The sequence below is a fragment of the Mesoplodon mirus genome, assembly GCF_964341445.2.
Source record: "Mesoplodon mirus genome assembly, chromosome: 10".
In the NCBI taxonomy this organism is placed as follows: Eukaryota; Metazoa; Chordata; class Mammalia; order Artiodactyla; family Ziphiidae; genus Mesoplodon; species Mesoplodon mirus.
The window spans coordinates 20,244,296-20,268,172 of NC_138986.1; the positions used below are offsets into that span (position 1 = coordinate 20,244,296).

Below are 23,877 nucleotides of genomic sequence, written 5' to 3' on the forward strand. Positions count from 1 at the left end.
ATTGTATACCTCACCTTCTCACCAAAATTTTCCATGAGCTCCAAATGTAGCCCGTGCTACTAACTTCCTCATAGGTAAAAACACGTACAACAATGATATAAGCAAGCATGAATAAAAGTGTGCTTTTAAATAAACAAGTGCTCTAACAGACACCATCCCTGAACCCTGAAATGCAGCTGTAATCTGCAGCCAGCTGCCCAGCGTGAATGTCCTCTTAAAACTTTGCCTCCACTGTACTTCCTGGACAATAGTCCTGAAAAAAGAATGGGTAAGGCTCATGTTGAAGTGAATATGAAAGAATTCCCCATCAGAAGTTTCCCCAGGGTGACACATCTTCTCCTCCCAGGTCTAGCACACCTTTGTTCTTCCTCAAGGTCAGCAATGATCCGCTCCAGTTCTCCGCGTTCTTCCCTCTCTACCGACTTCAGGATCTGAGCGGGACTCTGGGGCTGGCTCACAGGGGACTCCCCTCCGAGCGTCTGGCAGTACTGCTGGATGAGGGCATGCTCGTCCTCCCTATGGAGACAAAGGAGACACACAAAAAGGCTCACATCGGGACATGGATGTCTGGAGGTAAAGGAAGTAGAAACAATGATGGTCAGGATGGCTACTGAGCCATGACTGCCTTAGAGCTCAGTGTCCCAATGACCTCACTTTAAAACTCTGGGAAGATATTTTACCTAATAGTGTATGCATACTATACACACATACCAACATTTCATGCTTTGTCTTGGTCTAACATGTATATCTCACAAACCTTAGAAGAGATATTTTACTCAGCAGAGGATAAAAAGTACAACACTTAAATAGTTAATATGAAAGACTGTACAGGTAAAATCAATAACTGAATGCCAAAAGAGTAGGTTAAAAGACTGCTAATTAAAAATAAACTGTTATAGGGCTTCCCTGGTGGCGCAGTGGTTGAAAGTCCGCCTGCCGATGCAGGGGACATGGGTTTGTGTCCCGGTCCGGGAAGATCCCACATGCCGTGGAGCGGCTGGGCCCGTGAGCCATGGCCGCTGAGCCTGTGCGTCCAGAGCCTGTGCTCCACAATGGGAGAGGCCACAACAGTGAGAGGCCCGCATACCACAAAATTAAAAAAAAATAAAAAAATAAATAAATAAACTGCTATAGACTGTTTCCCCTCCCCGAAATTATGTTGAAACCTAATCCCCAGTGTAAAGGTGTGTGGAGGTAGAGTCTTTGGGAGGTGATTAGGTCATGAGAGTGGAGCCTCTAAGATTAGGATTAGTGCCCTTATGAAAGAGGCCCCAGAGAGCTCCCTTCCTGCTTCTGCCATGTGAGGGAACTACAAAATGACAGCTATGAACCAGGAAGGGGTCCTCATCAGGTACTAAATCCGCTGGCTCCTTGATCTTGGACTTCCCCGTCTCCAGAACTATGAGAAAAAAGTGTTAGTCATTTATAAGCCACCTAGTTTGTAGTCTTTTGCTACAGCAGTTCCAATCAACTAGTTGATTTCACTGTCTTTAGCATGTGGTTAAAAGCAATTTTATAATGCTTTGTAACCCAAAGCATGGGAGAAGCAAATCCTTATATTCTTTCATTTAAATAACTTAGCATAAATTGTAATTGTAGATATTTATAAAATAGCTACAGATATCTTACTTGATATTATCAGCATGTCACTTCTAGGATCAATCATTCTGCATTAAACAAGGAACTCCATTTAACTGACTTGGGTTCTCCCACTTTTCTAACTACTTGTCTAATGAACTAGACATATTAATAATGTGGTCAAATCTAATGATTGACAGAAACAGAAGTATAACAAAGTAGACAAAGTTGATATGTTTATGTGAAGGAAACGTTTATCAGCAAAACTGGAATCCCTTCCCTTCTTTTACCAGAGATCCAGTCAGATCTCCTTGTAAATGTGCAAATGACAGACTTCCTGGCTAATACTAGCAGGAGAGTCCTGCTATAGAATACCTTTGGCAGACTGTACCTGATCTGTTTTGATGGCTTTTGGTAAACAAATCCTGGAATCTATGGATTTATAGGATAGGGCTTCAGAAAAATATCTTGTAAGTTATGTAGCTATCAGAGTATAAAATGGAGCTATTCCATGACTGAACCAGCTCCCTACTGTGTAAGTGATGTGACTGCAAATATCCCTTAAAGACCTCATCTTTTACCCTGCGGTCAGAGCACATCCTAACGCAGCCAGAAGTAACCTGGTGAGTGGCACGGGCAGTCCTGGACCTTTTGCTTATGAGTAATGCTTGATACTAGGTGAGATCTTTGATTCTGTGAGTCAAATTTGAAAATCCAACCCTGTGTTATCACACTTTACTCTGATAAAGAGGGGACATGAAATTGCATCTGAGAGGTAGTGAGTTCTTAGAAAAGGTATCTCCTGAGCACTGAGATCAGAGCGATATAAAGAAGGAACTGAAAATAATGACTGTTAGGCCTGCAAAACAGCCAAAGCACAGGTTCAAATGAGCCACTTGCTGATTTACTTTGCTTCCTTTATCAGTAAACCTCCCTAATCTCACCACCTTTCTACTATCAAATGAATAAAAAAGGAGTGGGACTCTGTCAACACAGTTAGAAACTGGAAATAAGAAACATAGATGGGAAGGACTAAAATAAGCTATGGCATCATCTTTTGATTACCTGTCCTGCGAAAACACCATATCACTGTGAAATAAATAAGGGAGCCTCTCAGAAGAATCTCATGCTTGCTTCTAAATTTAGAAGGGTGAGGATAAGAGGAGAGTATGGGTTCTGCACCAATGCAGAGCAGCAGTGTTTGAAAGCAGAATCCAGGGACTTCCCTGGTGGTACAGTGGTTAAGCCTCTGCACTTGCACTGCAGGGGGCATGGGTTTGATCCCTGGTCAGGGAACTAAGATCCCACAAGCTATGCAGTGCGGTCAAAAAAATAAATTAAAAAAGAAAGAAAGAAAGCAGAACCCAAAGCTCCTAGGATGCCCATGTAGCAAAATCAAACAAACCTGGCAAGGAGGTATGTGTGTGTGTGTTTGGAGGTGGGGGAGGGTATTTTCCTGAGAGGGAGTAAATGGGTAATTTATTATTATACCCTAAACATAACTGTATCACGAAGGAGCAGAAAAGGCTGTGAGGCTAATGTATCAACACCACAGGGATACCAATTACCTGCTAAGGATGACAAGACTCTAAGTCAGTGATGCCTGGAGGCACTTCACTCAATTTAAGTGAAGAGAGAGGCCATAATAAGAGAGGATTAAAAAGTATAGGTCTAATAAATGGACAGGACAAATGGACAAAGCATAAAAATACAGTGCATATAAACTAAATAATAAAATGAAAAAATAAAGTAATAAAAAAGTAAGAGTAGAGGAGAACATTTGTAAATATTTCTCAGGCGAAAAAGAGGAGTATAGAAACTAAAAAGACTGAGTATGGAAAAAAGAAATAATAACAAAAGAAAAATGGTCATATATATCCCAGTGAAAATGTTATCTATTCAGGATAAAGCATCTCAAGAAATCAGCCAGAAATCAAAACAAAACAGGAAATCATTTGTTTGTAAAGAAAGAAAAATGTTTAGCCTCCAACTCTCATAATATCCAATGTCCAAAGTTAACGGACAAGGTCTAGAGTCCTAACCTAGCCATTCATATGACCAACCAGGTCAAGTAAATGTACAGCAAAGGGCTTTGTCCGCAGTTTCCTTCCTTTAAAGATTTTTTTTCTGTTCCAGGCTTCAGAGTTGCAAACAGCAATGCCTGTGCCAATCAGGCCAGCCCCCCAATTTGATACTTCCACATACAACAGTGTCGCTCAAGGGCAGATGGCAGATGGAGTGAGACATCCTGATGGCAACGGTCTAAGGAGATGTCCTTGAGTTCCAGCTACTCAGATTCCCCAGGACTATGCTGAGTCCTGTCTCTTTTTGAGACACGGTTGCTCAATTCCTCCTTGAAAGAAATTTAGTATCCTTAAAATTAATGCCTTTAAATTGTCCACAGTCAGACTTTCAGGAGAAAAGGGAATATTGAGAATTGAGTTTATGTGGGAGTAAAAAGCCACGAGATTGATTCAGGTCTAGGCTGGGGAGGTAGCAGCCCATGATGCATGGAGGTACCATGACTAATTAACCAGCTTCACAGAAGATGAACATTGATAGGAGCCAGGGAGCTGGTTTCATAGACCAGTTTGAAGGACAGAGAAAGGCTCAAACTGCAGATACAAATGGTGAAAGGGCCTTGGGTAACTTAGAGAGAATTACAAGTTCAAGTCTCAAAATTCCCATCTCAAAGGCATAGGGCTTTCTTTTATTGCCTATGGCTGAGATCACCCAAAACCAAATTTGGGAGATTGGGCCCAGCAGATGTTGAATTACAAATTTATTATTGTAATACTTATTCATCTTGTCAAGTCAATAGTACTGATTAAAATGAAAATATTTTAAAGGCAAATATTATACATTTAAGGGAGAAAAAAATGACCATTCTATGTCAAACCACTGGATTTTAGGTCCAGAGTAGGGTTTCGAGGGTTGAGTCCTTGTCAGCGTTCTCACTTGATGGAACCCCTGCATGTTCCCAGGAAAAGAACCCCAGAATACTCAGTAGTTCAAACCGTGAAAGAGCAAAGAAATTCCAGATTGGCTTTATCAAAGTAAGATTTATTAACATATTCATTAAGAAAATATTAATGTACCAGTAACTGGAAAACAATTTCTCCTTAGTGATTTATACATTCTTACACTATTAATTTAATCTCCCATAGAAGGGAGAATTTGGTTCCTTGCCTTTTGCAGCACCTCGAGGCCACCACATTCCTCCATTTTCAAAGCCAGCAGTGTAGCACCTGTAAAATCTCTGTATCTTACCTCTGCTTCTACCGTTACCTCCCCTTCCATAACTGACTCTCCTCCCTCTTTCAAAGACCCTTGCAACTACACTGGACCCACCTAGATAATCCAAGGATAATCTTCCCATCTCAAGATCCTTAATTTAATCACTTGTGCAAAGTCCCTTTTGCCATATAAAGGGACACATTCATAGGTTTCAGGGATTAGGATGTTGACTTCTTTGGGGGCCCATTATTTTGTCTACTTCAAATGCCCTCACCATGTTCCTACCCTGTGGGAACACGTATCCATCTCCCCTCTAGCCTGTAAGATTCCCGAAGACAGGTCGACCTTTATGTATACAGTATTGGACACATGGCAGTGGTGTGCTGCTAAATGTTCACCAGCAGGTTCTCTACAAGGTAAGTACATAAAAAGGCCCCGATTTGTAGCATTTTTTTTTTTTTTTTTTTTTTTTTGCGGTATGCGGGCCTCTCACTGTTGTGGCCTCTCCCGTTGCGGAGCACAGGCTCCGGATGCGCAGGCCCAGCGGCCATGGCTCACGGGCCCAGCCGCTCCGCGGCATATGGGATCCTCCCAGACCGGGGCACGAACCCGTATCCCCTGCATCGGCAGGCGGACTCTCAACCACTGCGCCACCAGGGAGGCCCAGCATTTTTAATTCTATGGTTTAAATACCTTCCTCACGGCCAATTTAAGCTAATGACTTCACAGAATGTAGAGCTGAGAAAAGATACACAGTTGCAGCACACCACCTGACACCCCAAGAGCATAGATAATAGTAAAGTGAAGTAAAATAATTAGGATGTGATGAGTTTTGAGTATTACTTTTGTTTTTATTTTAACCTAATCTATTGAACTGCAAGTGTATACAAATGAACTTGAATAACGGCTCTGTTTAACAAGAAGCTTACAAACTTCTTGAAAATTTAACAACCAGCTCTCACAATTGCCTCCAGCACGCTACTGCAAGGTAGGGTTACAATAAATATTTGCTGGATGGAAGAATGAGTTAAGATATCTGCTGATAGTATATTAAAATGTATTCAGCTGTTAGTCATCTGATTATTGTCTTTTCTCAGGCATTGGTGCTAAATTTAAAAATAAATAGTGCTTATTCTAATTTGAAAATAGGAGAAACTAAATTTGAACATTGCCTTTACTCTGTTCACAAGATGCAAAAAACACATTTTAAAGAATTTAAGTTTGGTTTTAATTATTTTGGTTTTAATGATTATTTTTTAATTTTGTTTAATTCTTTAGCTATTTGTCAAATGTGGTGGAAGTCATGTGGATTTAGGATATTCAAGATACTTAACTACTTTATAAGAAATACATACTAGGAGGTTAAATATGAAACAAGCATTATGAATATGCTATTATCTTGCTTTGGGAATTGTTCCAAACTCACAGTACATTAATAATAAGGTAAATCACTACTGTATTATTATATAGTATTAACTTGCTAATCTTTGAAATTTAAAATTGAACAATCTCCTGAGAGCTTTTATTTATAAGCTTAATGATAGTAAAACAATTTTTTAAAAATATTGACCAGGGCCTCCCTGGTGGCGCAGTGGTTGAGAGTCCACCTGCCGATGCAGGGGACATGGGTTTGTGCCCCGGTCCAGGAAGATCCCACATGCCGCGGAGCGGCTGGGCCCGTGAGCCATGGCCTCTGAGCCTGAGCGTCCAGAGCCTGTGCTCTGCAACGGGAGAGGCCACAACAGTGAGAGGCCCGCGTATCGCCAAAAAAAAAAAAAAATATATATATATATATATTGACCAGAAGACATTCCATGTTAGAGTGCCCTAAGGTATTTCAACTTGGCTCTCTCCATGATCTTTTTTAGTATAAAACACCTAAGAACCATGTTCTACAACTTTCCTGGCTACCTTACATCTTCCCACCAGATCCAGACCACAATGAATCTGTGTGAGTCAAGTAAGCTTGACACTATTGAAATCTTTTAGACATCATTCAGAATTTAAAATGTTAATTCCAAGGTGGTGGAGGGTGGGAAAAGTTCTAAAAGCAAGATGGCACACAACAGTGGGATAATCAGAGATAAAATATCTGTCTAGAAAGGTTTTTAAAAAGTATTCTAAGTTAAGGAGGCTTTTCCTAGTTGCTAATAAAATCAGATATTGGCAGAGTAGTTAACACTTTTCAATGAAGGGTGGGGAAGAGATGTCCAAGCCTGTGTGGGTTATAATTATTAAATGGCAGAGATTATGGAGAAAATGTGAGCACACAGAAGGAAGAGAATTTTACAGAATATAGCACATATTCTGTAGAATTACATTTGTTAAATTAACAAAAAAATCAGACAAATGGAATGAATATCTATACCTGTATTTATAAATAAAACAATCTGATTTTCATGAGGCAGATGAGTGGCCAAATGTAGGATTTTTTTCAGTAACTTATATGAAACTAACTAAATAAACATATCCAATTTATACTATCATGGCTTGAAAGCATAAAATCTATGTAGACATTTTTATAATCACACTTATCAATTTTGATTGGGATCAAAATTCAGGGCTGCAATCAATGAAGATTATATCCGACAGCCATAATACAAGAATTAGCTTTCCCAGGCAGCACTAATTTCATGATTTACTTACACACTTCCTGTGGTAGAGCTGCTATCAGTGAGGAAAGACCCATTAGTCCTTTCCATCTGGGCCAGTCTGAAAAATAAAAATAAGGAGGTTAGAGAATGTGGTCATATAGGGTATAGGATGTCGACTGGTACATCCTCAGTGCTCCTTAAACTGTCCTAATTCTCACAAAATACAGAACGGCCCAAATCCCCCAGCAAGACTTTGAAATTAAAACAACCTCTAATGTTGAGCTCTATTTCTATCACCACTGCCTTAAGGCCTGGAGACCTTTATTTTATTTATATCATGTTACTTAGTCTCCTAATAGACCTAGTCTCAGAATTGACCTAACAGACCCTTAAGTCAGTCTTCATTCTCACACAAATCTGATTATGTTCCTCTCGTGTTTAAAGACTCTCCACGACTCCCCTTTACCAAAGGACAGAATCCTACTCCTTAGCAAGTGGGCCCCCCATTATTGGACTTCAGCTTCTGTTCCTTCATTCCTTCTCATCCTTTCCCCTTTCTCTACCTGCAATCCTTTAAATAAACCATGTTCTTTCCTAGCTCAATGCTTTTGAGTATGTTTTTCCAATGGTCCAAGCCTGACTTTCTCCCAAAATTTCTACTTGGCCTAGACTCAGTTCAAATGTTACTGTGTCATGGTGCTTGAACTAACCTCTTAAGGCATAGGTAGTAACTAGCACTGCCGATGCTTAGTGTATATTTTTTTCCTGAAAGTTTGTACATACCATCAAGACCAGCCTCTACTCTATATTGTTTGGGGACTCTAAAATAAACCCCTATAATAAAGCTTTAGCATACATTTAATTACATATTTTAATTCATATGTGCACCCTCTCCTGAGAACACTTTCAATCCCTACTTTCATTCACTGAAAACTGGGTTACATTATCTAAACCTTGCTTGTACAGTGTTTGGATTCTCATGAGCTCAGTAACCACCTCCCATGGAGATTTAGTCCATAGAATGTATAGCAGGTGTTTGGTAAAGTGCAAATTACAACATGGAGAAATGAAAGCCCAGCTTTCAAATACAATGGAATCACGACTTCTGCAAAACTACCTCCCTTAAATCAAGGCATGTTAATAATATAAGATTAATACAGAAAGAGATACATTCTGGGTGGCAGTGCAGTGAAGTGCTCCTATCAAAGTTTCTTACCGTGTAGCATACTGTTCTATTCTTGAATGGGTATCATCATGAAACAGCTGAGGAGACTGTGAAGGGCTATAAGAGAGAAAGCAAACAAACAGTTTTACACACAAACGTTGATAGATGTTACTTTAGGAATGTTACCTTAGTTAAATAATGAATTTGACATGCAAACACACCACTAGGATTGTTACCCAGGAGGCAGAACTATTATTTTAGAACAAGAGTTTAGTAACCACCCCATGCTAATAAAGCTGATCAGAACATCAGTCTCGTGCATATGGAGCTGTGAATACTCACTCATAGTGCTCTGGCCACATACTGATGAGTGTGATAGGACTGCAAAGAGGGCAGAGGGAGACAAAAGTCATAGAACAAACACTTTAGAGCAATTTAAGACAAAAGCAGTGGGGCGTAGGGGTGGGGGACATTCTCAATTGTCTTCTACTCCCAAGTTTGGTTGCCCTGAGGTCCACCGTGACAAAATCAAAACTAACAGAAATGACTGTTTATTCTAGAAAAGATACTGTGTATTCAAGTGCCTGCAGGGGCCTTTTCACAAATATCACAGGATATTTGTTATAGATAGCAAACACATCTTTAAATAATCTTATTGAAAAAAGAAACAGAACGCTCTAAAATACCTCAAAATTATGGAATAATTTAAACAATAATGTTCCATAACATACCGAAGGGAGATGCAATCATATTTTTGTTTTTCCTGGAGAAGAAACTTGATCAGAATGGTAAAGTTAAATACCAAAGACTACATTGTATACTGACGGCAGAGTTGCGATAAGATGAGAATGTTCTGAATCTTTGCTCAATTTTAAAGGTAAAAATCCAAATCCAGGTGTACACAAAGTATCTCAACCTCACAGATTCACTGAAAAAAGATACAACCTAGATGCGACGCTTTCCTCTACACCCGGCCAAAATTCTCAATTATCCATAAAACTGAATGCAACTTTTCTAGATCATGAGACACTCACTCTCTTCAAACAAAATTTTATCCAGAAGTTCTATCTAAGAAACTGACAAAAGGAACATTGCTTGAATCAGGGCTTGAGACTGGAACTTGATTATTCAGTATCCCTCCTAAACCTGGGGGTACACTCCAACCTCCCAGCACTGCCTAGACATCCTGAAGTCTCCATGTATCCTTTGAAAACAAATGATCCTAATTAAAAGCTAGTTCACACCCTAACCTTTTTTACTGGAGGGGAAGGAAGAGGAGGGAATACTGATGAATGTGGAAATTTAAAATTCTAAAGAAAATTAGTTTTCTAATTAAGTAAAGTCTCCTGCAAAAGCTAATGCTGATTGAAACAAAGAGGAAGGAAAGTTTAAATTATTCTAGATCTACTTGATTTTCCTATTTCTATTACAGATACATACTCAAGAAAAAGTTAATCATCTCATTATCTCCTACTGGGAAGCAAAAGTTGATGTCTGCATAGCAAAGGTTAAAAGAAGATGGAAGGTCATCTTATTGGGATGGAAAACTGAGACTCTTTGGACCTACTTTCAAAAACAGGCATTTATCCAGTCTGTGTTTGTTAGAGCATCTATACTGTAAATAGGCTTAATTACCCATGTATAAAATAGATACAACAACAATGAAACAAAACAGTATTATTTAATAGTCTTTTTACATCACTTTTCATTAACTCTGAAATATGTACGGTAAGTGTCAGGTAAATGATTTGCTATACACTTTCTAAAAAATAGGAACTGCTTGAGAGACCATTTCTAAAATTCAAGTGTACCACAACATTCACTGTGAGCTTTAAATGTAAGAAACATATGTATTTTTTGATGTTAATTGAACTCAGAAAAGCTTTGTGAAACTGCTTAACTGGTTCTTGTAAGGTTAATTCAGTTAGCACAACAGTGATTCACTGAACTAAGATAAGAATGGCAGAAGCAAAAACCTGAATTGAAGTTTCTCAAGAGAGTTTTTTATATATTGTGAAAATTTCTAAGAAAAGAAATAAAGGTTAAAAACCCCCCAAAAGTTTAGGCTTTATTTACTTCAAAGTATCTCGATTTGCAGAAAAAAAATATTAAGTGATAAGCTTTTTCATTTAATTCTAGAAGAGGAAAACTGGACAATATTCTCCCTGCATTGTTAGAATCTATGATTAAAGGGGGTTAACAGTAAGACCAATCTATGTGTTAGCCCAGACTTCATAATGCGGCCTATCCCTGCTTTCCAGAGTGGTGTCTGAACAGAGTTTGGTTAATCACACACTAATATGGAAGGAATCTGACTCTACTAAATATACGTAATGTTATATGAAATATAACCCAGACTTTCTTTGAAGAACTTCATGACTCCTTTGGTGCCTTAAATTCTCAGCAGACCGTTCCTCATGCTTCCAATCTTTTTGCCTTCTGAAGTCCATTTCTCCCCAAGCAGAGTAAGTGTAGTCCCAGTGTGCTCTAACATACAAATCTACAATGGCTCCCCACGGCTCTCAAGTAACCTACAAACACCGTGGCATGGCTTACAAGGTCCTTCATTATCTGGTTCTTGCTTTTCTCTCCATTTTCATTACTTGTCACGATTTCCAGCTTCCCATCCCAGTTTCTGAAACAATCTTGTCTTCAGGCTTTTGAAAATGTTTGCCTTGGCTTGAAACTCTCCCTCTCCTCCCCAGGCACCAAACACTGAGTGTTTGGCCCTATTACTCTTTCAGTTCTCCAGGTTAGCTGTCACTTCCTGCCAGTGCAATGCCCCCACAACCATAATTCTACTTACTATGAGTTGGTTCTTGCTACAGTAAGAACTTAAAGAAACATGAAACTCATCTACTCACCTTAACCAATACCAGGGAGAGGTGTCTATTTTACTCCTTTTAATCTTCAGGGAAACCTTTTTGGCCAGTAAATCTCACTCAGTTCTCAAATTTCTTTGTCACTCTTTGAGCCTGTTTCTCAGGTTTATTTTCAACGGTAACTCTTTCATCAAGCTCTACTCATTTATTTTGATTTATTTTTTGAAAAAAAAATCTTGCATAGTTATAAAATTAATCGAATTAGCCTAATCATGGATTTGTTTACCTTCTTTCACTAATTTTCCCATAAATCCCCTCCACACATGCACATATAATTACTGGATAGGGAATAAGACCTTACATTTTGCAGAGATGAAAGAGAAAGAAGCAAAAGAAAATTCTAGTCAGCTTCATATATAACTTCAACGCATTTACCACTTTGCTGGTTTTTCTCCAATGTTCTCTTCCCGCAAATAGGAGAATAAATGAAATCAAATTTTTTACTACCCACTCATGTAAATTGTTACACCAGAAGATTAAGTGGCCCTGTACTGGAAAGGGCTCAGTAGAAAAATGAACTATACCGACCCCAAGAATGCATCCTAGGAGTGAAAAAAGAAGAAAACCTGCCCAATGTATCCAGTAACTCATAAATCTTTTCCAAAAACGATCTTGTGACATCTGACTTAATCTTACACTCCTTTTCTTTCTCTTATTTTCCTCTCACTGACAATGCTGGTAAATTTATGTTAGCTAAATGAAGCATCTTCAGAGTTACAGCCAAAAATCATAGCGCAAAATTATTTGGCACACTTTTCTGTTCTTTTTTACTTTCACTGAGTCACCCAGAATAGAATGATTGATGTCAGTGATTACTTTGACAGTGAAAGGCAAATTATCAAAATTGCTTAAAAGGAGTTTAAAAGATCTATCTATCTGTATGATTCATATAAAGGATGCAGATATCTGGGACATAAATGGTCCCAAATGGTTTATCCAAAGAGTGAAAGGCACATCACTATTTCAAACCTATCAAAGTATCCTATAAATAAAAGCACTGTGTGATAATTCTATGCTTCAGGCAGCTACTCCAAAGGTTATTTAGATCTGATACCAAGATAAGTAAAATTTTGTCTTTATTAGAAGGTGTTCAGCATAGTTAAGCTATATATTGGATACTAAAACAAATAAGAATGTATTATCATATACTTTTGAAAAAAAAGAAAAAAAATCTACCCACAAAACAAAGGACCAAAAATATACCTTTCCTTATGGATTTTAAGTATTTGAGTAGTGTCCTTTAAATTGAAATCGTTTCAATAAGCTTTCTTCTAAAATGTACTGTGGAAAAAATGACTGGGAGGCATATATCTTAATTGTACAAAATTTGAAATCAAGCAAAGTTATCAAAAAGTTTGAATTTCTTGGTATGCTTTAAATGAGTATGTGGTATTTTTATCTACATATACAGCTTATTTATATTTCTTTCTGCTGCATACCCATAATGTTACCTATGGAGGGATAAAAATACCTACTATGCTTTGGCTGTGGTCTTTCTTCTACTTCTTAGCAGTTCAACAAATTAAAAAAAAAAAAAAACTGCACATAAATGTAGCAAAGTCCCTGGTCTATAGGGTTTTATATGGGAAAAAAAAGTTGGACTAAATTGTCTGTCCCTCTATTTTGACATCTTTAAAACATGGACTGTCATAATACACTGGACGATTACTATTCTCTGATTATCTCTCATATACACAATAAAATGAATTATGAGTTTTGAAGGTTAAATGTCAACACATTTTTATATGTCTTATTACAATTTTCTCTACTATATAATGAAGGAAACTCCACACTTCACACTTCGGAGCTTCTCTTCTGTAGTTATTTGAGAGGGCATATTTCTGTAACTAGAACTTCACTATTCTTTACGACTAGGCACTCTGCTGATGATTAGCAATAAAAGTTAATTTCCCCCAATATTCAAGCACAAGAAAATTGCCTTGGCAGGCATATTTATGCTGATATTTTAAAAAAGTGATTCAAAGATTTAAAATCATATTTATTTTGATCTTGATGTATAACTGTTTAGTAATTTAAAATTTGCTCTTGCATTTCTTCTGGCTCACTTTAAAATTTCTTTTTCTTTTCATTTCAGGCTATAAATTGCTATTCTCTGCTTTATAATCCCAAAGTAATTTTGTTACTTGAAGTTTTGTTTCACTTATGTTTGTAAACTCAAATTATATACTTTTAAGAAATTTTGTCTATTTCATGTTTAGGAACACAGGCAAAATTAAACCTGGAAGTTTTGCTGTGCCATCAAAAGCAAACAGTCAAAATTCATGTTGTGAAGACTGATTCCAAGTTTATTTTACCTCTTTTAAAATGAAACATTTTACCAAAACACAGATTCTTTTTTGGTATCACATTTCTCTTTTGTCACTAACATAAAAGTAGCAGATATAAGAGCATATACAAATACAAGTTTTAATAGTAAAATTAAACTTACGTCTCTAAGTTGTCACCTTCAAGAACTGTCTGGACAGGCAGGTAGCCAAGCCGAGGATGTTTGGCAAAGTATTTCTTCGATCTGAACTTATTCTTCAGCACCTTTGTGAAGTCCCGTACATCTTCCCCAGATGTTGTCTATGAGATTGAAAAAATTACACTTTTCTCATTAAAATGGAAGGAGACAACTATCTACAATCAAATTAGAGTTGATGTAAACTGATGCAATTACATGACCACAGTTTCAGTCGCTTTATGTATTTTTGGAATAGCGCACAAGGTCAAAACACATGGCAATCAGGACTCATCATTAAATATATCCAGCAATTAGTTTACAATTTTAAATTTTCTGTTGAGCATAAACCATAAGTAGATAATTTCCCCAATATGTTAAAAATTGGGCCTAAAAGTAAAATGAGTTTTGGCAATGTTATTGGTTGATTCCTTTCACTAAAAAAGCTGCAATATGTTATTAAACATTTGGTGATGCCGAAGTATTCTGGATATTATATGGTTTTAAATAAGGTGAATAAATCAGGCTGAGCTGAGCTATATATACAGCCTGTACAAGTCAACATAAATTGTAATCTGGAAAAAGAGAAATACACAAGAGAGAAAGAACAGGGCCATACTGGTTCTCTATATTGCAAGAAATACTGTCAGATTCTTTGTTCTTTTCCAACCATACAAACATATAATTATTTGACACAGACTAAATTACTAATGGCGACATAAAATGTGACTTTTTAAAGAAGCATTTCAAGATGATTAGTTACTAATCATTTAGGGTGAGGTGGGCTGGAATCTACCCTAACTCCCAAGCCCTCATCCACTCAATGAACTGTTCTCTGAGCCCCAGTTTTCTACTCTGTATCATCAATTCTAGTTTTTTTTTGGAATATGTTAAACAGACATCAACTTTAGTCCTTTTGAAAGTGTATTTAAAATATTGATGTGTGCAGAACTGAACTGAAACCTTGGTCATCTGACTCCTAGTTGGCTATCCCTTCTACAACTAGACAGACCTCATGCCAACCTCTTTACAAAGCGAAACCAGAGGACTTTTCTATAATAACAAACTGAGTACTAAATATATTGACTTACCGGCCACCTGCTTCCCTCCAGGCCTTGCCCCCTCCCCAGTCTGTCTTTTCCCTCATGACAAGCATGCCCAAGACTCATACAAACTTGTTTTGCAAACAGAAGTTTAACAAAACGTAATTATTTTTTAAAACAACTGAATTGAGTCAACCCTTATGTGGTTTTGTTACTTTCTATTTGCTCCCATTTCACCTAAATATGTCTTCTTCTAGTAAACAGTTAAGGAAACTTTTGATTCTCTAAGTTTGCAGAGCAGAGAGAAAACATAAATCAGCCCAAGCTATTCATACATCAATTTTTACTTTATTTAAAAGGATATGTATAGCAAGCAAAGCCCACATTATCAGTAGGCCTTGCTACCAGACCCACAATATCAAATCTTTTTCCTGAATAACAAAGAAAAAACTATATAATACCTGCAGTTATATAGATACAGACCCTCCCAAATATAAAGTGTAGAAAATGAGCTATTAATGGGGAAAAAAAAAATCCAAGGCACTCTGTAGAGAAAAAAGGGTTGCTATAAGATGATGGTTTGGGGGTATTAAAATCTAACCAGGCAGAACAGGAGAGAGAAGCAGAACACAGTTGGGAGTAAAGAAGGAAATATTTAGAGACACAATGCCTGGTACAGAGAATAAAGTCAAAAGGATATATCACTACTATAAAGGACATTTGGACTTTTAGCAATGGGTATCACAACCACAGATCATTAAGTTTATACATATGTTTATCCTGAATGTTTTGGTAGAGAGAAAAAAAAGGAAGAAGCTTTCCATGATAGAAATACAAAAAGAAGGCCCCATGCAATAAGCGTTTATGACCCAATTTATTTCTATGTCTGCTCTTAACACACTATTAATACACAAGGAGATAAAGAAGTAATGGCCTCCAGCTTTTACTTGGTCCATTTCCATCTGGCAATAAGAAGGTTTTTATTGCTCGGGCCAGTGATTTTCAAGCCATATCCAGGTCTTTAACTCAGGCAGCCCTGAGTGGGGTGGCTGGGAGAAAAGGCCAGGTGGGCAAGGCACTGGGCCACTTCCCCAGTCTGCCTCAGCCAGGACAGTGTAAAATACAGTGCCCTTTAGTATATTCATGGCGTTGTGCAACCATCACCACAATCTAATTCTAGAACATCATCATCACCTCAAAAAGAAAGAAAGCCTGTACCGATTAGCAATCATTCCCACCCCTCTCCCCAACCCCATCTCCTCCCCTCAGCCTCTGGCAACCACTAATCTACTTTCTGTTTCTGTGGATTTGTCTATTCTGGACATTTCTTATAAATGGAATCATATAACATGTGGTCTTTTGTGACTGGCTTCTTCTACTTAGTATAATGTTCTTCTAGCTTATCTCTATTTTGGTTTCATTGTGAACTCTTGCTTGGGAAAAAAATGACACATCATTAAAAGTACAAGTCCAATTCCGCATCACACATTCTTTAACTAAATACATTCAGGACATCAAAGAACAAAGCAAAACCAACCAACCAACAGAAAACCCTTCTCTCTCCCACAAAAAACAAACAAAAAACACCTACCTGCCTCCCAAAAAGTTATAGCAGGGGTTTCAGATAATGCTCAAATTTGATACTTAGAAAAAATGAGTGCATTCTCATATACAGTGCTAATGAGGAAAAAAAACTACCACCAGCAGTTGTAATTTAAGGGCACTAAATTCACTAACGCTATAAACTTTATGCAATATTAAAAGGAAAAGTGAAAAGTAATTCATCCCACAGGAATGTGATTCTTTAGCTGGGATAGAGCCAAGAAAGTGAATTATGCCTATTTTCTCACCAAAAAAGGTTAAAATAGGGTATTCCCTGGCAGTCCAGTGGTGAGGACACTACACTTCCAATATTGGAGGTGCAGGTTCAATACCTGGTCAGGGAACTAAGATACTGCATGCCACGTGGCGTGGCCAAAAAAAAAAAGGCTTAAATATATTTGTACATATTTGATCTAATTTCCTATCTAATAACAGTACTTAATATTTCTCTGTTTGAAGGTGCTAGAGCAACAGTTTGGTAAAAAACTAAACAGAGGACCACCCACCTAGCATAATGAATATCATCAAACTCAACTCTGTCTCCATGCTAGTATGCAGACAGAGTTATTCTTGTTCTTTTTAAAGCAAACAACTATTGATATTATGATATGAAGATGAAATCGAAAGGATCATTCATTACTACAGAAATTATCCAGCATTAAGTTATCCATGCATTTCTCGAAAGACTAGGTTTTCACTTATTGCTGTAAGAAAAGAAATAAAATGAACAAAAGACTTTGTAGATCTCATTAGATGTAACGAGGGTAATATATTAGCACAGAAGTCTCACCTTATAAATAGCTTTCCTTCAATCTTTTTTTTTTTTACTATCAAGGGCAGTGAGAGCATCATCACTATTTTGACCCAAAAGGAAACTGACACTAAGGCTTTCAGGGATTCAGATTGACAAGGTCAGTAAGGTAAGAGCTGCTCTTGCAAACCCGGGTCTTTTCATCATACCAGAGCTATATCACCTCTCCATGAAAAACGGAGCAGTCTTAAGTCTTGTAAGAAAAAGAAGCCATAGCCATTGACTAAACTATTATTATAGTCTGAATTTTGCCTTTATTTTAAATAAAGTACTACTAAGATACCCTGTGGCTGATTTTTACAAAATTTATATTGAAATGTCATTTTATAACTTTTAACTTGCATATATAAGAAATGTTCAGTGCAAGCACAATTAGAAAAAAAATACACATGGAAGAGAAAAATTAAAATTGCCAGCTCTTCTGTCACCCAGAGATAACCACTCTTAAAATGGTTGTAATTGGACTGTTTTATATTTTAATCCTTTTTATTGCAAAATAAAACACAGATGTATAAAACTATATACAACAGGCACCTGGTTTAATAAAATAAATTATATGGTGAATACCATCCAGTCAGGAAATTGAACTTTGTTGGACATTTCAGAAGCCTCATTCCAGTCATAACCCCTTCCCCCCTCTCTAAAACCAGCATCCTCATTTTTATAATAATAATTTCCTTGTGTTTTAAAAATAGTTTCATCACTCCAATGTCTGTCTCTAGATACTATAGTTTAGTCTAGCTCATTTTTAAAAATCTGATATATTTTAAGTCACTTTTAATCTACCAGATTTCTTCTTCATACTTGCCATTTCATTACAATTTATCTATTGGAAACTCAGGCAATTCAACCTGTAAAGTTTTCAAGAGTAGGATTTTGCTGGTTGCATATTTTTGGTGCAGTTTAGCATTTTCCTTTGGATATCCTGCAAATTGGCAGCTGGATCTAGAGAATGCATGAGACTCAATGAGACTCAGGTTTGTTCTTTTGGCAAGATTATTGGTGGTGTTTGGTAGGATTATAGGAGACACATGATGTGTGGTCATCTCTCTTACATAATCCTAGTAGCTTTCATGCTAAATGCCTATATCCATCCAATGAGGGCTTTAAAATGGTGATATTCTAATTCTACCATTCATTTTTAGTTGAAAAAAAAATTTAAGGACATCCCCCTCCATTTAGTCACTCAATAGTACAGTTCATTCAGGAAAGCCAGGATTACATGTTTGATTTTTCTCTTTTATTGACCAATTTTCCCTGTAATGAATTGGTTTCCTACCGTCTTCCAAAGAAGGCCAATTTTAAATTATTTTAAAATATCATTATGAATTCATAGATTAACATATTTGATGAGTTTTGATCTACTGCAATTACTGTTGACCCTTGAACACCATGGGTTTGAATGACGTGGGTCCACTCATACACAGATTTTTTTCACTAAATATGTACTACAGCACCACACAAACTGTGGATGTGGAGGGCCCACTGTAAAGGTTACATGGATTTTCCACTCTCCAGGGGGTTGCTCCTCCTAACCCCCGAGTTGTTCAAGGGTCAACTATATTATCATTATTGAAGCTCAAACTGTCCCATCTTTGGCCAGTAGGAGCCTCTTCCTTGTTGTCCCATTTAGTTTAAGTTCTACTGGTAACAATATAGTTAATGCTCTCCATCAGTCCGTAGGATGTTATATCTCTAGTTACTTTGGTTGTCTAAGCCTGGTCTCTAAAAAATTCCCCAAGAAGTGCTCATAGGACCAATATTACCTGAGCTCGTACATGTTGATGATGCTTTTCCTGTGTCCTTTGCTAGTTACTAGAAAGTTGGTTTTGCTGGATATGAAATCTTTAGTTCATATATTTTTCCCTTGAGTTTCTTAAGTATGTTCCTCCATTTTCTTTTGGTATAAAGTATTGCAGTTGAAAAGTCTGATGGTTATTTAATTTTCTTTCCTTTTTAAGTCATTTTTTCCTTTTGTTTAAATGACCAAAGGATTTTTTTTAAGTCCATTAATTTTACCAGAATATGCCATAGTGTTGATCATTCTGAGTTAGTGTTCTCAGGCATAATATACTCTTTCAGTATACAGATTCACTTTTTCTTGTTCTTCTGGGTTTTTTTTTTTTTTTTTTTTTTTTGAGGGAGGAAAGATTTTCTTCAAAAAAAATTTTTGGGAAGTAGAGTTGATTAATTTTCCTTCTTTTTAAATTTTATTTTATTTTATTTTATTGTTTTATTTTTTACCTTTGACCCCCCCCCCCCCCCACCATGAGGCATGCAGGATCTTAGTTCCCCAACCAGAGATCAAACCCATGCCCCCTGCAGTGGAAGCATGGAGTCTTAGCCACTGGACCTCCAGGGAAGTCCCTTTAATTTTTATTTTTAGTGTTTGTTCTACCTTATCTTGGGTTTCTTCTTCAGGGACTCATATTATCCATACTTCCAGTCCTTTTTTTTTTCTTGGCCTGTCTTCAGTATTTGTCATTTTCTCTTGAATCTCTTATATTGCTTTCTTCACTTCTTTTTAAGTTTTAAGGTTTGCCTCTTATTCACCTTCTATTTCTTTTATGGTATTTATCTGCTCTGTTTATTAAGACTAAAATTAATTAGTCTTAATTTCTGAAATTATTTTTCTTTTATTTCTAACTCTTTCCTATGTTCTGTCACCCCAAAATATGCCAAAGGGGTGTATTGATTAGTTTAAATTAAAGTTAATTGAGAAACAGCCAGGGCAAGAACAGTCTGACCCTATGCTTTGTCCCCCTGAAAGCAGGAAATAATCTCCCATGTAAAAGGTACCCTCCCTGCACCAGGACACAGAGAAACATCCTTATGGCTAGAAATAGGGAATTCAAGGCTGAGAAAGCTGTGGGAACCATCTGCTTAGATTCTTCAGTAATTGTTAGCCAAGCCTAAGTTTCTTTGTCTTGTCGGTTCTTCACAAAGTTATTGGTTTGTTTTTTTTTTTTGCCTAAAAGGTACAAAACTGCCTGCTCTGGTCACTTCTTTGAGTCTCTCATATGCACAAAATTAAAACTTTGATTTTCTCTTGTTAGTCTGTCTCACGTCAATTTAATTATTACACCAGTCAGAAGAACCTAGACGGGTAGAGGTAAATTTTTTCCTCCCCAACAGTATGTTGCAAGTTTTGTGACTGGTGGTGGTTTGTTACCACCTAGATTTATTTGGGGGATATCCCATTACCTAGTTTTGTTGTAAGTGTTATCCAGAGGTTTGGTTTTGCTGTCTAGATCTCTGTCCCTTTTTATGTAACTACTTTACAAATGGGAAGAACATGGCAAAGGCAAAAGAGATTGAAAATTCTGAAGCCACTGCTACCACCATCTCCCCCAAATCCTTCTGGACTCATTTTTAACAAGCACATAAGAACTCTCATATCTAAATGAGGACTGTCCTTCAAATTGTCATTTTTGGAAATCTAATGAAGGTGACTCACAGTGAAAACCATTTAAAAACTGAACCTACACAGACAAGTGGGTATGTGAACACTTTAAAATATACTTTCCTCTGTTATGCTGCTATTAAGAAGCAGTGAGATAATAACGAAAACTTATTTGGATAATGCTAAGTAGTTAGTTCTTGACTTGCTCCCCACCAACTAGTACAAATCAATTATTTAAAAAGTGTTGCTGAATTATAAAATGTAGCCTGGGGTAAGTCTGTCCATGTAACTCTCTACCCAAATCCCAAAAAATCCTGTGTAAGCTGGTATGAGATGATTTTTCACTCTTGAGTTCTATTTTGCCAACCAAAGTTGGGGGCATTTTGAATTTTCCTCTGTTTTACTCCTTGACTGGGAACAAATATAGACTTCATATAGAGCAAAATTTAGAGTTAGAGAACTACAAATTAAAAAAAACATATTCATTTTAAATCTCCTCAAAATTTCTTTGGTCAATTCATGACTTGGGATGGCACTATTACCTAATTTCTTAACAAATACTCCCAACATTAGACTTTTAACTTAACTACAAATATGCATAAGTTATAGACAGAGGAAAACAAGGAAGAACAAGGAGGAAAACCAAGATTACATAAGAAACAACACAGTCTTTGGCACATGAGTAGAATAATTATTATTATTTGGATCATGCACAAATATAAAAATCATTGTTGAACAATACCCTCATTAGCAGGAATTACATCTTACATATAGAAGTCAATAGTCCCAAACGATACATGTATACTTCTAAAGAGAACATTTCATTATCATAGGGCTTATCTTAAAGACATTCCAATAGTTTTTTAAAAATAGCAAAACAACCTCTCAGTTTTGCTTTAAGTTTCCTAGATTTCAACAAGTTGAAATTCAGACACACTGAATTCTATAGGTAGGATGAAATTAGTAAGATAAGCTCAGAGTCTTTCCAGTTCTAATGGAAAAATATGAAACTAAAATATTAGCATTAACAGAATCATCAAAGGGTCAAGAATAAGTAATGAGTCAACTAAAGTAAAATGGATTTTGCTCAAATGTCACCTTAAAAGCTAACAACAGGGCTTCCCTGGTGGCACAGTGGTTAAGAATCCACCTGCCAATGCCAGGGACACGGGTTCGAGCCCTGGTCCGGGAAGATCCCACATGCCACAGAGCAACTAAGCCCATGCGCCACAACCACTCAGCCTGCACTCTAGAGCCCGTGAGCCATAACTATGAAGCCTGTGTGCCACAACTACTAAAGCCCGCGTGCCTAGAGCCCGTGCTCCACAACAAGAGAAGCCACTGTAATGAAAAGCCTGTGCACCACAACGAAGAGTAGCCCCCACTTGCCGCAACCAGAGAAAAAAGACCCTGCGCAGCATCGAAGAACCAATACAGCCAAAAATAATAAAATTAAATTTAAAAAGTAAAAAAAAAAAAGCTAACAACAATGTAAATGCACTCAACTTACTGGGAAAATAATGTAAGTGGGCAAGAACCGAAAACCCACCTTAGGATGCTGAGATCAGAGAAAGAGCAATGAGGCTGTGCTTTCAGCATATTGGCAAACATCCCAAGTCTCATCTGAAGAAGTAAGAAACAAACTACAATAACTCAATGGAGAGCTTTCCAAAGAATGATCAGCATTTTCTATATGTGATGTTTATAGTCTTATTAATACATTGATGCTGGCAGGGGTGGAGAGGGTTGGGCAAAACAACTATTTCTAGTTTTTTCCTTTGTTCTTTTTGTTTTTGTTTGTTTCTTGCCAACCATATACAGTTGTAAAGAAAAGATGTTATTTCACTTTTAACTTTAAAAAGAAAACTTTTTCTATTTTTTAGTAGAAAACTGATTTTTCTACATTTTCTAAAAATACTGAAAATATGAAATCTTGGGGTTTTTCTATTTTATTTCTTTTTTTATACAGCAGGTTCTTATTCGTTATCTATTTTATACATATTAGTGTATATATACCAATCCCAATCTCCCAATTCATCCTACCACCCTCCTCCCCCAGCTTTCCCCCGTTGGTGCCATACATTTGTTCTCTACAAATGTGTCTCTATTTCTGCCTTACAAACCGATTCATCTGTACCATTTTTCTAAATTCCACATACATGCTTTAATGTATGATATTGTTTTTCTCTTTCTGGCTTACTTCACTCTGTATGACAGTCTCTAGGTCCATCCACATCTCTGCAAATGACCCAATTTCGTTCCTTTTTATGGCTGAGTAATATTCCATTGTGTGTGTACATATATATATATATATATATATATATATATATATATATATATGTACACACACTCCACATCTTCTTTATCCATTTGTCTTTCAATGGGCATTTAGGTTGCTTCCATGATCTGGCTATTGTAAATAGTGTTCAATGAACATTGGGGTACATGTGTCTTTGAAATATGGTTTTCTCAGGGTATACGCCCAATAGTGGGATTGCTGGGTCATGCGGTAATTCTATTTTTAGTTTTTTAAGGAACCTCCATACTGTTCTCCATAGTGGCTGTATCAATTTACATTCCCACCAACAGTGCAAGAGGTTCCCTTTTCTCCACACCCTCTCCAGGATTTGTTGCTTGTAGATTTTCTGATGATGCTCATTCTAACCTGTGTGAGGTGATACCTCATTGTAGTTTTGATTTGCATTCCTCTAATAATTAGTGATGTTGAGCAGGTTTTCAGGTGCCTCTTGGCCATCTGTAAGTCTTCTTTGCAGAAATGTCTGTTTAGGTCTTCTGCCCATTTTTTGATTGGGTTGTTTGTTTTTTAAATATTGAGCTGCATGAGTTGTTTATATATTTTGGAGATTAATCCTTTGTCCATTGATTCATTTGCAAATATTTTCTCCCATTCTGAGGGCTGTCTTTTCATCTTGTTTATAGTTTCCTCTGCTGTGCAAAAGCTTTTAAGTTTCATTAGGTCCCATTTGTTTATTTTTGTTTTTATTTCCATTACTCTAGGAGGTGGCTCAGAAAAGATCTTGCTGTGATTTATGTCACAGAGTGTTCTTCCTATGTTTTCCTCTAAGAGTTTTATAGTGTCT

The 23,877-nt window shown here is 37.0% G+C and overlaps 1 protein-coding gene across 9 annotated transcripts in view; it reads right to left on the reverse strand.

Annotated features, from left to right (window-relative positions):
* The window catches only part of UTRN (utrophin), a 527,828-nt gene that overhangs the window by 20,285 nt on the left and 483,666 nt on the right, over nt 1-23,877 (reverse strand). For all 9 annotated transcript variants that reach the window (XM_082634331.1, XM_082634332.1, XM_082634328.1 and 6 more), the window contains 5 exons: nt 13,906-14,042; nt 8,917-8,955; nt 8,626-8,691; nt 7,462-7,527; nt 358-516 (listed from right to left, as the gene is read on the reverse strand). In XM_082634331.1, coding sequence (XP_082490457.1) covers nt 358-516; nt 7,462-7,527; nt 8,626-8,691; nt 8,917-8,955; nt 13,906-14,042 — 467 coding nt within the window. The remainder of the gene's footprint in view (nt 1-357; nt 517-7,461; nt 7,528-8,625; nt 8,692-8,916; nt 8,956-13,905; nt 14,043-23,877) is intronic.